We start from the raw sequence: 15,969 nt of genomic DNA on the forward strand, positions 1-15,969 counted from the left end.
AAGTCTTTCTCTGCAGCAAGACAACAACATTATGAAGTCTTTCTTGTATTCTGCTTCCATGTGGATCATCACTGTTCTGTTAATGTTGCCAGATATTTGCCTGCCCTACACAAAACCACATTGTTTCATACCTATCAATTTTGGCAACACATTTGCCTTTCTTTAACTAGTATAGACATAAAATACTATAAAGTCATGGTTTTTAAATTGCAAAGGGTCTATATCGGGTTGGGTGTGATGGCTTTTGATCCCCTTTGGGTAAAACGGCCACCAAAGCTTTCTTTCAAGATGCTGGTGTTTCCCCTTTTTAAAATACTATTAAACAAAACCTTCTTCCAGATCTTTATCACTTTCTTCCCTCCTAACTTCCAAACTTCCCCAAGAATACCATCTGTTCCTGGAGTCTTCCCTGCAGATTGATTAACATCACCATTTTTTAGCTCATCTTCTATCTTAGCTATTATTTTTGAGCCTCATCTTTCTCGAATCTTGGTATAATTAAGTCTTCAAAAAACATTTCCATTTGTGCTCTTTCTTGGTTTCCACATTTTCCTGCTTTATGCAGTTTTTCATAAAATTTCTGAAGTATCTCTACCTTTATAGGATCTGTGTTTATTTTTCTTGACATAGGCTCTTAAGTATGGTAACAACCCTAAGTTGCCTCGCTAAAAGTTTTTTGTGCTCCTGAAGTAATCAAAAAATAGTCCCTCAATAGTAATCTTTCTAAACTCGTGCATATTATCAAAATATTCCCTTATTTTTCTTTGGCATTCTGCAGTTGTTGTTCCTCTTGTTCTTTGAGATTCCCCTTATTCAGAAATACTTCAATCTTTGTTACCCCCTCTATGTAATTATTACTTGACCATATCTGTCTTATTTCTACCCTGCTTTTAAAGTCATTTTCATTGTATCCCATTTGCTAGCAATTATTTCTGAAGAAATTTCTATCTTCCCTAATAACTCTCAAATTTCCACTGCCCATTCCTTAAATTCCTCTCTTTTCAACAGATGGGTAAGAAGGTGCCAGTGTTTCATTTTTACTTCATTGCCCTGAATTTTTATATTGTTTTTTATTGATACATGAACTGAAATTGTATGTCTGTTGAAGTTTCAGTTAAATACACACATTCATGTGAAATATAATTTCTATCCAGTCTAGCACAATTATTGTAGCTTGGAGAATAATGTGTAAATTCGGTCAGAGTTCCTGCCACTGAAGCCCCATCTTCCATACCAAGTTATTTTCACAGATTTCTTCAGAAATCTACCCTCTGTTGTTTTTCCCCCTTCTAGGTCCTGGTAGATCCCCACTGTTGTAAATCCCAAACTATAAGTAATCTTCCCTTTTCTTAAGCTCCTTAATAGCGGTTTTTGGTGGTATGCTTCTATCTTCCAATCTAATCCTCTTCCCTTGCCAATAGCCCCTTACTATCCCGGATCTACCATTGTCTTGCTTCCCTCTTCTATCACTATTGAAGCCCCTCTAGCAATCGGTATTACTTCTGTACCTTTGTTCCTGATAGTATGCTAAATATCCATTCTGAAATCCTCTTGTCAACTTCACATGCTTATTTCTTACCAGATACATCTCCTGCAGCATTGTTTGCACATTGCATTTCTTAATATAATTCACTACTCTTTCCTCATGTCTTTACATGTAAGGCCATTTATATTCCAAGATTCTATGGATAAAGTCGCCATTATGATAAAGGCTAATATTCCTACTTATTATGCATGACTGCTTTTATTGTGCATTTCCAACTTTTCTTATATGCTCACTTTTGTTTGGCGGGATTCTTCTCTCCATTTGAACCTGTCACATTTTTCAAGACTTTTTTTGTTTTAATGAAAATCCTCAAACAAAATATTTAAATACATTTTCAGAACACCACTATCCTTTAACTTATAAGAAGCATACAAAATTATGTACATTCTTAACAAATGAAGTTTTAACTCCAGAAAGGGACAATTGTCCCAAATCAGCATCTGCAGTCACGGGCATAACCAAATCTAAAATTTAAGGCTAACCATGATAAAATGCATGATTAAAACTTGTATTCCTAATTACACTGAATGCTGTCTGTTCTTTTCTTGGCTCTTTTCCCTTCCTTGATGTGAAAAGCAGCTTGTATGCTTTCAGAAAATGTTCATTTTTAACCCTAAACAGGTGCAATAGCTATCTTTAAATAAGGCTAAAATATGCACTATTCTATTAAATGCACCAACATATTAAGGCTTCTGAGGAGGCTACAATCTCATATTCACTTCCCATAATTTTAACCTTTATTTTTCACTGAACTGCTTGTCATTGTACATTTTAAATTTTGCATTTCCCTCTGCAAATAATGCTGTGAACTCATAAGCATTAATTGCTTGCAGCTGCAGTCAGCTTGTTTCCATATAAAAGTAGTTAGCCATGGAAAACATTGCTAACTACTTGTAAATTCTTAAACTTTGTAAATTCCACTTAGAACAGAATTAATGCAATTCCCCTGGCTATATTTGCTTCCAAAAACAATTGTTTATTGCTTAAGCCAAAGACCTTAATCTCGACATCCACCCTTGTAAAAGCAAAGGAAATTATCGTAGTTCTACATATAATGTAAGTGGTACACTTTGACAGCAGCTTGAATCTCGCACCTGTCTCTCAACATTCCTTGATTGCTGAGATAAATTTGCTTCTCTTCTGCTTGGTGTACAGTGAATAATCAATCTGAAGTAGTTAATTTAATTTGTCCATCAACCTATGGGTTATCGGATCCATATCGGATCCGAGCCGGCAGTTTCCAACAGCTAAGATCCGAGCTCCAAGCTCCTCCCCCTTACCCATAATCCCCTGCTATCCCTTCCTGACCTCAGATCTAGTTTGCCACGGTTCTCTCAGCAGCTTGATTGAGCTTCCAGGTGTGGTGGTTGTCGAATTTGTGAGAAAAAAAATCTCCTTTTTCTTAGTTTTTAAACAGATTTTTGTGTGTGTGTGTGTAATTAGCATAGTTCCCCAGTAACATTAACATTTTCTCTACCTGGTGTTTAGTTATTTTTTTTTAGTGTTATTCCCTCTCCCTCGTGTGCACGTTAGGGTGTGTGGTTTTGGGACCTAGTGGGTGTGTTCTTTTTTTTGTAGGTATGGCGGAGGCACCCAAAACATTCTTTTCAAAGTGTACCCATAAGCTGTCCCCAGCAGATGGCCACACTCGGTGCGTTTTATGCCTTGGGGTTGAACATCTCTCCACCGGCTGCACTATTTGCACAGCGTTCAACCCCAGGGCCCTCAAGGACCGGAGGTCGAAGCTGATTCTGGTGGGACTTCTGCCCCCGGACTCGGCTTCGTCCTTCGGTCCCTCCGTGGCACCTGCCATGGCTGCGGCAGTGCCACCTGCTATTCCCCTTCCCCTGGCCAGGACTCTACCTTCACCTTGGGCCAGGAGGAGAGGGAAGCTAGGAAGGAGAAACGCCGGGAAAAGCACCACAAGCGGCGGGCCGAAGCTTTTGCATCGGCCCCGCCAGCCAAACGGGTTTCTCCTCCCAGGGCCTCCGAGTCTTCTCCTTCCCGGCTCTGTTCACCCCGCTTTTCACCGGGGCCAGAGGAGGAGGAGACCCGGTCGCCTTCTAAGTCATCAAGGCGGCACTCCCGGCCCACCTCGGTGGCCTCATCAAGGTCTACCCGGAGTTTGTCCAATGCCGACTTGGACCGGATGATGCGTAGGTTCCTCCAGGCCCAGCTGCAGATGGGAGTGCTCCTGCCTCCCCCCCCTCCGGGGGGGAGCTCGACCCCCTTTTTTGCCCCGATCGCTCCTTCTCCGACCCACTTCCGGGGTTCGGAGCCGGGTAGCGTCAGCCAGGGGACTGTCGGCGCCGATGGCACCTTCGAGTATGTCTGGTCCCTTTTCTTCAGATCCGACCTCTCGGAGCAGAGAGCTGAGCTTCGGATCCGGAGGTGTCAGTATGGCTTCAGCTCTGTCTCGGTCTGAGCATACTGGCCCTTCGGATCTGACTACGTCGGCACCGGCTCCTATCCGCACATCGGATCCGAGTGAGGGTCTGCTCTCTGATCCTAGGGAGAGCAGCTCTCCGGTGTTCGATGTCATGGAGAGGGTTTTGTCGAGGGATTCCAGGCCCCCGGCTTCAGCTACGGCTCCACCCTGCACTCCCTCTCGCCTTCCATCACCCGGCCCTAGGGACCGCCTGCACAGATGTCCCAGATAGTTCCCTTGCTGGAACAAGATGTGGTTGGTGAGGCCTCTTCGGACAGCCCCCCCCCCACCCAGAGGAGGTCCCTCACAAACGCAAGTGCAAGAGGCGGCACTTGGACTCCCTTGAGTCCTTGACAAGAGGACACAGACTTGGAGGAAGGGGAAGGTTCCCCAAGATCACCCCCCCGAAGAGGTCTCCTTCGGAGACATCATGGAGATGCTTCGGATCAGAGGGGGGTGGTCTGCCCCAAAACCTTCCTCTGACGAGTCTGTGTTTCTGGAGGCGTTTGAAGCAGGCCCGTCTACCTCTTGGGTCTCCTCCCGCTGATCCCCACCAGGGCATGGAAGGAACCGGACACTGTGGAGCCCATTCCAAAGAGGCCGGACAAAATTGTCAGCCCCCCTTCGAACAAGTCATGTTGGAGCAAGGGAGCCCCGGTAGATGCCATGTTGGTGGCGGCCGCCACCAAAAGGGAACTGGCCCAGGAGAGTTCCTCTGTCCATCCTCCAGACAAGGAGTCTCGGACGATAGACCATCTAGGGAAGCGGGTGTTTGCTTCAGCCACCTTTTCTGTGAGTTTGCTGAATTATATGGCACGTGATATGGCTCCAGCGGGATCTTATCAAAGAATACGTTGGGTCACCCCCAGAGTCCATGTCGGCGGAGGACAAGAAAGTGTACTCTACCCGAATGGCCACTCTCAAATCTATCTCCAATACATCTATGTGGTTACTATCCCATGCCACGGAAGGAGCCGCTAGAGCTAGCGGAGCGAGCGTTGTCCTACGGCGACAGGCTTGGTTCCATCATTGTGATTTTGCGGAACCCTTTAAGGTGTCGTTCGCAAATGCCCTGTTTGATGGTTCTGCCCTTTTTGGCAAGACCGTATGTGACACACTGGTCCAGAGCGAGAAAGACGCGAAGACGTCTGCCATCGGAGTCAGCTTCTCTGCTCCCCAGAGGTCCTTCTCCAGGAACCAAAAGGGACAGAAGAAGATGTGGTTTCGGAAGTCTCAACAGTCCCGTTTTGCTCCGGACCCCTCGTCCTTCAGAGGCAGAGGAGGACAGGGTGGATGCCGCCCTAGAGGCAGAGGGGGCCCGAAGAACTTTGGGTCCAGAGAACCTTTCTCTGATCGGCCCACGCAGCAGCTCTGAAGGGTTACCCGACTGCTCCACTCTGGAGGCAGTCAGGGGGGCATTTCTCGAGGTACCTAGCAGCTTGGTGGGAGTCCATTACAACAGATTGCTGGGTGCTTCAGATCATATCCAGAGGCTACAAGATCCCCTTTCTCAATCCCCCTCTCAGTTCCCAAAGCCTCCCTGATGTCCCACCCAATCAAAGGAAGGCGGCAGCCGAGGAAATACTCTGGCTGCTAGAAAAAAGAGCAATCCAGCACGTCTCCCCAGACCAGTCCGGATCAGGCTTTTACTTCAGGTTCTTCTTGGTGCCAAAAAAGATGGGGGACCTAAGACCAATCCTCGACCTGTCCTTCCTAAACCTGTCAGTAACCAAAGAAAAGTTCCGGATCGTCTCCTTTCAATCCATTCTCCCCCTTCTGCAGGAGAACGACTGGATGTGCTCCATAGACCTCATGGATGCGTACTACCATATTTTGATGGACAGCCGATCCAGGAGGTTTCTCCGCTTCCGGCTGGGAGGCAGCCATTACCAATTCAGGGTCCTTCCCTTTGGTCTCACCACAGCCCCCAGAGTGTTCACCAAAGTGTTTAACTGTTGTAGCGACCCACCTGAGACTCCAGGGAATTTGGGTCTTTCTGTACCTGGACGACTGGCTCCTGACCACCCCCACCAGGCATCTACTATGCACTGCCAGGGATTACTTTCTCCATCTAGCTCCCTGGCTGGGGATCACGATCAACATCGGGAAATCTTCCCTTCTTCCAACTCGAATCCTAGATTTCATCGGAGCCAGATTGAACACAAACCAGCTTCTAGCCTTCTCTACTCCAGACCGGCTACGAACTCTGAAACTCCATGTACTTGGCCCTTCTACAATCCCCAGCTCCCCCTGCAGAATTGATCCTGAGGGCTCTAGGCTCGATGGCAGCAACCATCAACCTACTACCCATGGCGCGCTTAAACATGAGAGTTCTTCAATGGACTTTGCAAGTCCAGTGGTCCTTCCTGCGACATCCCCTGAGCTTCCCCGTTCCTCTCAGCAGGGTGTGCAGGAAAGCCCTCTTATGGTGGCTCCAGTCCCTGGACCTCCAGAAGGGGCACCCCTTCCACGGACACCTCTCGCCTCGGGTGGGGGGGCACTGCTTGGGCAGGACCGTCCAAGGCACCTGGAACCATTCGGAGACCTCATTGCATATCAATGTCCACCATTCGGAGACCTCATTGCATATCACTGTCCTAGAGATGAGAGCGGTGCTTTTGGCGTTACAAGCACTTCAGAGCCTTCTTCCCTTGGGGACAATTGCAATCCAGACAGACATGTCGGTCGTCTGGTATATCAACAAACAAGGGGGAACCAGGTCCTATCCACTTTGTCGGGAGGCCATGAGAGTGTGGGAATGGGCGATGTCCACCAACTGCTTTCTCATAGCGACACACATTCCGGGACGGTCCAACATTGTGGCAGACAGACTGTCGAACCATCCTTTCACCGTACGAGTGGTCTCTGAACCCCAGAGTAGCGAAGCAGATCTTCTCCAAATGGGGTCAACCTCGTTGCGATCTTTTCGCCTCTCCTTCGAACGCAAAGTGCAGCGACTACTTCGCTAAAATTCCCCCACCCGGGAAATCCCCCAGAGACGCTCTGGTGCATGTTTGGCCACCCGGTCTACTTTATGCTTACCCTCCTCTGCCCCTTATGCTAAAGTTTTTACAGAAAGCCAGATGGTTGGGGAGCAGAATAATCCTCATTGCCCCATTCTGGCCTCGTCAAGCTTGGTTCCCATATCTATGGTCTCATCTAGTGAATCCCCCATGGATTCTAGATCCCATCCCGGATCTGATCTCTCACCCATGAGGCCTGTCAACCCCGAATCTGGACAACCTCAAGCTCACCGCTTGGTTGATCCAGTTCCAGTGATAGCTAGGACTCCCGGTATCTCATCCCCTGTCAAGGCTATTCTAGTAGCCGCTCACAAGCCATCTACTAGAAGAATTTATAATAGTAAATGGAAGCGTTTTTCTATTTGGGCGGAGCATCAGAACTTAGATCCCTTTGCAGCTCTGTTGCCAGCAGTACTAGATTGTCTGTCAGGATTATTCGACCAAGGTGCTAGCTCTTCTACGGTCAAAGTCCAGTTGGCTGCAATCTCTCATTCTCATGTTGGCAGTGATCTCGGCCCTTTGACTTCGTCCAAATTATGTAAGACCTTCCTAAAAGGCACTTTCCTACTAAGACCTCCGGTTAAAGATGCAGTCCCTCCTTGGGATTTAACTCTTGTACTTCAGTCTCTAACAGCTCCTCCCTTTGAGCCTGCAACTTCGGTGGATCTAAAATACTTATCTTGGAAGACAGTTTTTCTTGTTGCCATAACTTCGGCCAGAAGGGTCTCGGAGCTTCAAGCCCTTTGCCCCAAGCCACCGTATTTGATTTTTCACAAAGATAGAGACTCACACAGGACCAACCCCTCTTTTCTGCCCAAAATTGCTTCGGAGTCATATCAACAAATCTATTAATTTACCAGTCTTCTTTCCAAATTATCAGAAACAAAGGTGAATACAAGTTGCACTCTCTAGACGTACATAGGCAACTTAGATTCTATTTGCACAGGACAGCTGATCACAGGAAATCAGACAAAATTTTTGTATCCTTTGCTAAATCCTCTTTGGGAAAACCTGTATCAAAAGTCACATTGTCCAGATGGATTTCCCAATGTATTCTTTTGGCATATGAGAGTTCTGGCCGGCCTGCACCTCAAGGAGTCCATGCCCATTCTACTCGGTCAATTTCTACCTCTGCTGCTTTTCGATCTAGGGTGTCGTTGGATGACATTTGTTCAGCAGCCACTTGGGCTTCATCTCATACATTTATAAGCCATTACAAGTTGGATATTGTTTCCAGAGGGAGAACATCCTTTGGCTCTGCAGTGCTCCGGAACATCCTTCCATGAGGACCTCCCAAGAATCAGGTAGCTGGGGACTGTGTCCCATAGGTTGATGGACAAATGAGGTTAACTACTTCAGATTAAGAAGTTATGTACTCACCATAACGTTCCATCTGAGTAGGTAAACTTCATTTGTCAGCAACCGTCCCTCTTGCTTTCATGGCGGATTGTCTCTAGGTTAGAGTATGGTGGTGGTTCTTGGTATCGTATGGTTTTTGGATAAGCAAACTCGATCTGAGGTCAGGAAGGGATAGCAGGGGATTATGGGTAAGGGGAGGAGCTTGGAGCTCGGATCTTAGCTGTTGAAAGCTGCCGGCTCGGATCCGATATGGATCCGATAACCCATAGGTTGCTGACAAATTAAGTTTACCTACTCAGATGGAACGTTATGGTGAGTACATAACTTCTTATTTTCCACAAATACTTTGCCGTCTCCAATTTGTAATATTTTGCCCTTCTGCTACAGTTTTGTAAGGATCAACTCCTTCTGCTGTGATTGCACCTTTACTAATATAGGTCTTGGCTGGGTTCTCATGGCCAGGTTTACAGCTAACTTTTTAAAAAGTCTCTTGAGAATCCTCATATTCAGCTTTTTCTTCATTTCAACCTCTGATATTTAGTTTTATCAGATCATTTTAAACAGCTAGTTAAAGCTGCCTGTATTTTTTTTACCAGCTTTCCTTTGTTTTTACAAAGGTGGATGTCTAGATTAATGTCTTTGGCTTGAGTTGAGTCCTTCATGTTTTCATTTATTTTGAATCACCTCTCAGTGAATTTTATGTATTTTGATTCCTCTAAATTACTGGAAGCAATCTCCCGAACCAAAGCTGAACTGCTTTTTTGCTGAACAGCTTGCAGAATCCTTCCCAGACAATGCTTTTTTTTCACCTTTTCTGGTTGATTTTCCAGTTTTTTTTTCTTTGCTGGCACTCAGGCAGTGTACTTACTAGCCAGTAAATGAACCCCCCCCCCCCCCAAAAAAAAGAAAATTGCACAAAAAAAAAAAAACAAGTTTCAGTGGCACTCCGCACTTCACTTAGTTTCTGTTTTTACACTGGGTGATCTGAAGTTAAGCTGTTGCAGTGTGCAGCCATCTTGGAACATCTGACCTTCTTTTGTCTTAACCTCAAGTAGAAATACATGAACACTGTCAGTAATATCCAAAGCGGACTACCTTGTGGCTGATTATATTTTGATTATGCTGGTGGCATGGCTACAGCAATTGGCTAAGATACGTACCAGCTCTGGATGGCATGTTTGATGCTCTCCTGTGAAAGAGGAGCTGAGGCAGTCCATCTTGGATGTATTATTCTGGGGAAGGTTCCATTTGGCTAGCTGTCTAAGGATTTTTTGGATGATATTCTAAAAAGTAGAGCCTGACCACTTCAGCCCTTCTAGGCCTAGCCAACCCACCAGAAAGAAAAAGCTCTTGTGGACAGAGCAAGGACCTCAAACATAAAACATTCTTGTCTCTTGGTGGTGCAGCTGAGTCACCCAAAATACCTTTACTGACCAAATAGTTGCACTTCATCGGCTGTGGCTGTATACGTGGCCAAGGTGTACAGATTTATCCCAGTTTAGAGGGCCATCTCTAGGGGCTGTAAGTGCTTGAGATGACTTTGATATTTTATGTCCTCCTCAGAAAAGGGCTCCACTAACAGAGATCAAAACGGTCTTCGTGGACCTCCTAGGAATGGGCTAGACGTCATTCTTTAAAGTGGCTGTCCGTCCTTCAAAATGAAACGAAGGTTCATCTCCTAACTTTTGTTGTTCTGAAGGGTCAAGGCTTCTACACCATTGTGAAAGTTAGCAATTTAAGTGCACTTGCTACATCAAGTTAAGAATATTCCCTTCCTTGCTGGTTATGCCCCTGCTGTCTTGAAATGTACTCTTCTGGGGGCTTTCAAGGATTGACTAGTTTGTTTGCACTGTTCCTTTGTTGGGCAGATAAGTTTCCTTAGCCTAAATTAGTAGGCTAAGGAATATGCCATTCCTGGATGGCATGTTTGATGCTCTCCTTTCTGAAAGAGGATCTGAGGTGTGCTGGTGTTATTAGGCCTGCTGGGTTTATTTTAAACGTCACTATTTGGGACCTATGTAAGCTATCCCTTGATGTGCTCTGGGAGTGTTCCTGTGCTAAATGCTGCCATTTCATAATCTATCAGCACCTGGAAGGAAATAAATGTGACTCCCCATCTAGACAACTCGCTTCTGGTAGCCTCCCTTTTTGGGAAATTCCTGATAGCATCCGTAGAGTGGATGCTTCTATGGCTAGTCCCTGGAGAATGATAGTATTCAAAATTTTCCCACACAAATTTTTTTATGATTTTGCAACTTGTGGAAGAAAGTTTAAGAGGTTGAGATGTACAAAATCACAGGGAATATCTTGAAATATGCTGGATAGCAAATTTACAGGCTGATAAGGAACCAGGACTTAATGGAACGGTTCCTTTAAAACCTGTATTAAAGGACGGAAAATACTTCGATAGCTTTGTTCCTGTTGGTGCATTCTTCTTTAAATACCTCTAGATTTTAGAAAATGGCAGGATCTGAAGAAGGCTTATATAGCAGAAAGCGCTTCTCCTGTTTTATTATTATGGAATATCCTTGTTTTAATTGAATTGTGTTTCTATTGTGTCTAATTCATTAAACAGTTGGATTTTACCTCCACTGTGGTGTTGCTACCTTGCTTTCACTTTGGATATAACCTTTTGTGAGAAGTGCATCTAACTGTCAAGGCCTTAAAGTATAGCTTATACTCATCCCATGAAGGCCTTAAACTGGCTAGATTACTGCTGTGTTAATCTTCTCCCTTCCAGTTTGTTTTCTACTGGACTGAGACTGAAAAATTGTCCATATGGATCAACGTTCTACTCTGGAAAACGAAGAATGAGTAAATAAGTCAATTCATAAACATTTCTGCGAAGAAATAAAGGGATTCGGAAGTAGTCTAGTTATGCATGTCTCTGAACCACATACGAGTAGAGCAGTGCAACTCTGCCAAATCGATTACAGCACACTGCCCAGACCTCCGGCAGACATTATGAATAATGCCTGCATGACATGTATCTATTTCGCAAACGCGTGTGTGTGTGTGTGTGTGTGTGTGTGTGTGTGTGTGTGTGTGTGTGTGTGTGTGTGTGTGTGTGTGTGTGTGTGTATAATAATAAATAAATAAAAACATATTTATAATACTGTATATGTGCTTGTAGGTTAGTACTGGGCTATCTGCCCTTGTGGGCTGTTCCCAACCTAAAGATAAAGAATCAAACCCTGCGCCTAGTGTCTGTGAGGTAAACATGTTAACCGTTATGCATATATTTATGGATGTAGGGCAGCTGGTTGAACGACATCAAAAATATCAACATTGTTTTAAAACCCATAATGTCAACATGTTCCAGGGATTACCCTGAAGCAGACTAAACCAAATGCAAGTGTTTTTCTGGGGTTGGAGTGTCACGTGTGTTTCTGTTTTGTGTGGTTTTGATTTGAAATCCTTAATGCTGATGATGTTTGATCCTCTTCTCCTGAACATCCATCAAATTCTTCTTACTTTGTTCATCACTTCTCCTTTGATGCTGTCACATGGATATTGCATTGTTTGCCAATGCTTGCAGTACTTGTGGGTGTGAGAGCTTAGGTTTGTAATAGTTTGGCTAAAAATATCTTTTAGTGAAATGAACTTTATCTTTTTGCTTTTCCTTTGTATGCATCTATCATTACAATGACAGCTGATTATGTAACAGAATTCTTTCAAAACTTGTATGTATACAGACCTTCACTATAATCTATGTGAATACATAAAAGTTGATGAGCTCTTCACTAGACGTGATTCATCTAGTTTGCCTTTGTGATTGTCATTAGGTTGATGACATGTGAGCTGTAACTTGACAGAGAACAAGAGTAAGATGGAAGAGTATTGAGGAATACCCAGAAATGGGAGATGTACGACTAGATGTATTTTGCCTAATAGGATTTGATCAAAATACTTTCTCAATTCATCAGCCTTGCATGTGCCACAGATTACCTGACAACAACTTGGGTATTTTAATTTTCTTTATTTTGGATTGTGTTGTGAGACTGTCTTACTTGGATAACAGGTTTACACTAGATGTGATCCCATGATTGAAACTTAGTGATGAAAATATCCATTCTAGTTAACTTTTGTACCCTTCCCTTTTTTTTTGACAGCAAAACTCATTTTATTTAATTTAAGTATGTTATGTAGCACATAGTTTATGTAGTGATATAAGGTACCTTGTAATTCTCTCTCCCTTCATACCATACTGTATGTGTTCACCAATTTTCATATCTAGTAGTTATAAAAATCACAGAGCCTCCCTTGAAAAGAGGATGCTAGCATAGTGGGACTAACCTGGTCAACAGAGAATTTATAAAATAAAATGTCTGCATTCATTACTGGCAGGTGATTATCTTCTTTCAGAGTGGGATCACTGGCTTGACAGAGAAGTACAGGACAAAAAAACAAAGGAGTAGACTGTGCACAAATTATTGTACTTGTAATTGTATAGCTGATTTCTTTTTTTTCTGTTACCTTTAATTAGGTGAAAGAGTATCTAAAGAAGGAGTTTGAGCGGAATAAAGTACCAGCAAATGAATCTCATCAAGATACTTTGGTTGAAGACATATTTGAAAATGAAGATGAAGATGGTGATGGCTACATATCTGCTAGAGAGTTCACATACAAACATGATGAACTGTAAAATGCTAATATTCAGGTTGAAAGTGACATGATGATCTTCTTTGACCCATCTTTGATATACTGTTAACATCGCAAATGGAACCACAACTTTATTTCAGACTCAACAGCTGTACACTCAGCTGTAATGTTTTTCTACATTCTCTACAAGCTACTTCACCACCAATGTATTTGGCATGGATTCCTGCAAAGATCTGCATATGAGTGTAGTATGTTTTATTCTTCATTGTAATGTCCCTCTCTCGTTAATCTATGTGACAGATATTGACACTGTGGGGGTATAATAACTCCTGAAGGAAAAGTTTCTTGGTCAGCCATGTTATCAGTGTGTAGTCTGGTATGTTCTTATGTGCATGAAACTGCTGCCATGATGCCCCTTTCATTGGCCAGGGCAGTTCCCCAAGCTGGTGAACACGGGTAAAAACAAAAACATCTGCAGCTGTAACAAGCTGCTTGCTGTAAATGTGACAAGCAGCTGCTAAAGCTGTCACACGCTGAGCACTAAAACACTTCAGCTATGACTGCAAATGCAGTGTCTGCATTCATTTATGAAGCTGTGATGTCATCACTGCTTCATAAATCAATGCTAATTCTGCACTCTGACATCATTGGAACCACCTGATCGTGTACCCTAACATTTTGTGCTTGGGGCAGCTGCCTCATTTGTCCTGCTTTAGTTATGGCTTTGGTACTAGGGTACCATTTTCTTCTGGAGTCTGTTTCAAATCCTTAACACTTTTTAGTTTCTGGACCATTGAACTTTTCATTGCATTCAAATTTTGTGTTCAGATCCCTTTGCAGTTTGCTGTTGGGACAAGTTCCTGCCACAAAGTTAAAGTGAAGATGGCAGCAGGTCAGAAAACTGACCTGCAGATATTGTTTGGTAAAACAGACGTAACAATAAATTTACACACACATGACAAGGAAAATTCCTTTACCTTTTTCATTAATTGTGGGATCTTTTACATCTACCTAAACTACCAAAAGCTGAATTGTGCGACCTCTGTTAAATGTGTCACCAAAGGATAGCACCTCAAGATTGCAATACTCCTCTTAACACCACATCACAGTGTCAGTCATTGAACATTAACACAAGCAACTGGTGTGATGACAGAACCCACAGAGTTATAAAAGCCAAGTATGTTTGTTTTAGCCAGTAAACTGATTGCTGATGTACTTGTAACATTCTTAACCTTCCACCCATACATACATCATTTTAGAATTCCTCATGTTTGTATTGCAAACTCTTCTTGTATATGATGATGGGGTATTTCCTTGTGTAAGAATGTAGACCTTATTACAATATTTACACTTGCCCTTAGTTTTCATTATACTAGGAATAATAATTCAGATGTGTGATACATGACTAACAGATTGGTTCACACTGGATTCCATGTACAAAGGTGCTTTTTACTACCAAGATGAGCATATAGTTTAATATCCCTCCTGTCTTGTTATAGTATGTGTTGCTAGTAATGCAGCTGTACACTGCTTGCTCTGTTTGGATAGTCATTGGTGAACAATACATAATGTCATGCTTTGCCTTTTATACTTCACTTTATACAGATGCAGTTCTTGTATCATTTCAAACATTTGACTTCTCAGCTGATTGGCAAGTTATGTCTTCTTTGACCATTAAGACCTGGACTCAACTTATTTTTTGAAAGAAATGCAAGTTTGAATGCCATTCCTTCTAATGACTGATTTTTTCAGGCCATCCTTTCTTTGCTAATATCTTTTTACAGCATTTCTGAAATTTTTTTTCTGTCTTTTGGTAACCGTAGAACTAGCCAAATCTTTAGTCACCCTTCTAAGAGATTTTTTTATGCTGTGTGCGTCTGTGGTGAACATACTTTACTCTGATATCCACTGGGTATTTAATTGCCTGATTTTTATTTTAGCTTCGCGTTATAGCTGTAAATTTCTCTCCAGTCTCATTGATATGTCTTTCAGAAAAACATTCTGAATATGCTTTTCAAAGTTTTATCTGTTTAACCTTGGACTTTATCTTAGACCAGTTCAATTCTGCTATTAATAATAGTTTATTTTCTGTCTAGGCATTTGTTTTTGTCCGTGTGTAAGTGATTTTTACCACAAAGCATCAGATACACTCTGTTGCAGGAATATTGTTCCCATACCATTTTCACTGGCGTCTACCTACAAAACAGACATCTTCTTCACAATTTGGTTCAAATGGAGGTGCATCTGTAAATAGCTTTCTTAAGCATTTGGGAAAAAAACCCTGTTCACTGCTATATTCACAGGTGAAATCTTGCTCCTACACCTTTCTTGGAAACTGTTATCCCATTCACATTGGATACAAACTTTGCAAGATGTTGTACATCTCCCAAAAGTATGTCTTGTGTTTGGCATTTGCATGCTTGCTATTTTTCTGTATCAAGCTTTCATCCCTTTTATTTAGGAATATGACCAAAGTATTTAGACTTTGACAGCATGTTTCAAGTCAATTAAGAGCAAATTTAAAATACAAGACTGACTTGTCTATTCACCAATTTATTTTTTTATCCTGCTCTTGTGTCTGGCCCTGCACTAGTTTACAACACCTTCTATGTCTTATGTCTGCAGCATATTTTTGGAATACTTGTGTTGCTGATGAAATGCCAAGCAAACGTCTAAGGAATCTGTTTCTTTCTAAATGTGTTCATCTGCCAGAAATCCTGGTTGGCATTTAGTTCTGAAAATAATTTTGTTTGGCATAGTTGAGATCACTTGAATATTAACGCTAATCATTTTGTTGAGATCTTGCAGATAAATGCAAATGAGAACGTTGTCTTTCTTTACAGGAATAACCACATTATCACTCATGTTGGCTTTATTGCTTCTTAATGATGTCTACATTTTTCATTTGTTCCAGTTTATGATCAGTTCTACTTCAGAGAGCAAGTAATATTTTCATAGGTGTATTTACCTCTGGCATACTCCTGACAGACTCTGCCATCCTGATAATAACT

General features: G+C 42.8%; 1 protein-coding gene across 1 annotated transcript in view; it reads left to right on the plus strand.

Annotated features, from left to right (window-relative positions):
- Positions 1–14,265, plus strand: part of FKBP14 (FKBP prolyl isomerase 14) — a 257,727-nt gene extending 243,462 nt beyond the window's left edge. The window contains exon 4 of the mRNA XM_044066847.1: positions 12,843–14,265. Within this exon, the coding sequence (XP_043922782.1) occupies positions 12,843–13,001 (159 nt within the window). The 3' untranslated portion in view covers positions 13,002–14,265. The remainder of the gene's footprint in view (positions 1–12,842) is intronic.
- The last annotated feature ends 1,704 nt before the right edge of the window (positions 14,266–15,969 follow it).

The sequence above is a fragment of the Protopterus annectens genome, chromosome 3.part1, assembly GCF_019279795.1.
Source record: "Protopterus annectens isolate FY-2018-M chromosome 3.part1, PAN1.0, whole genome shotgun sequence".
Classification (NCBI taxonomy): domain Eukaryota; kingdom Metazoa; phylum Chordata; order Ceratodontiformes; family Protopteridae; genus Protopterus; species Protopterus annectens.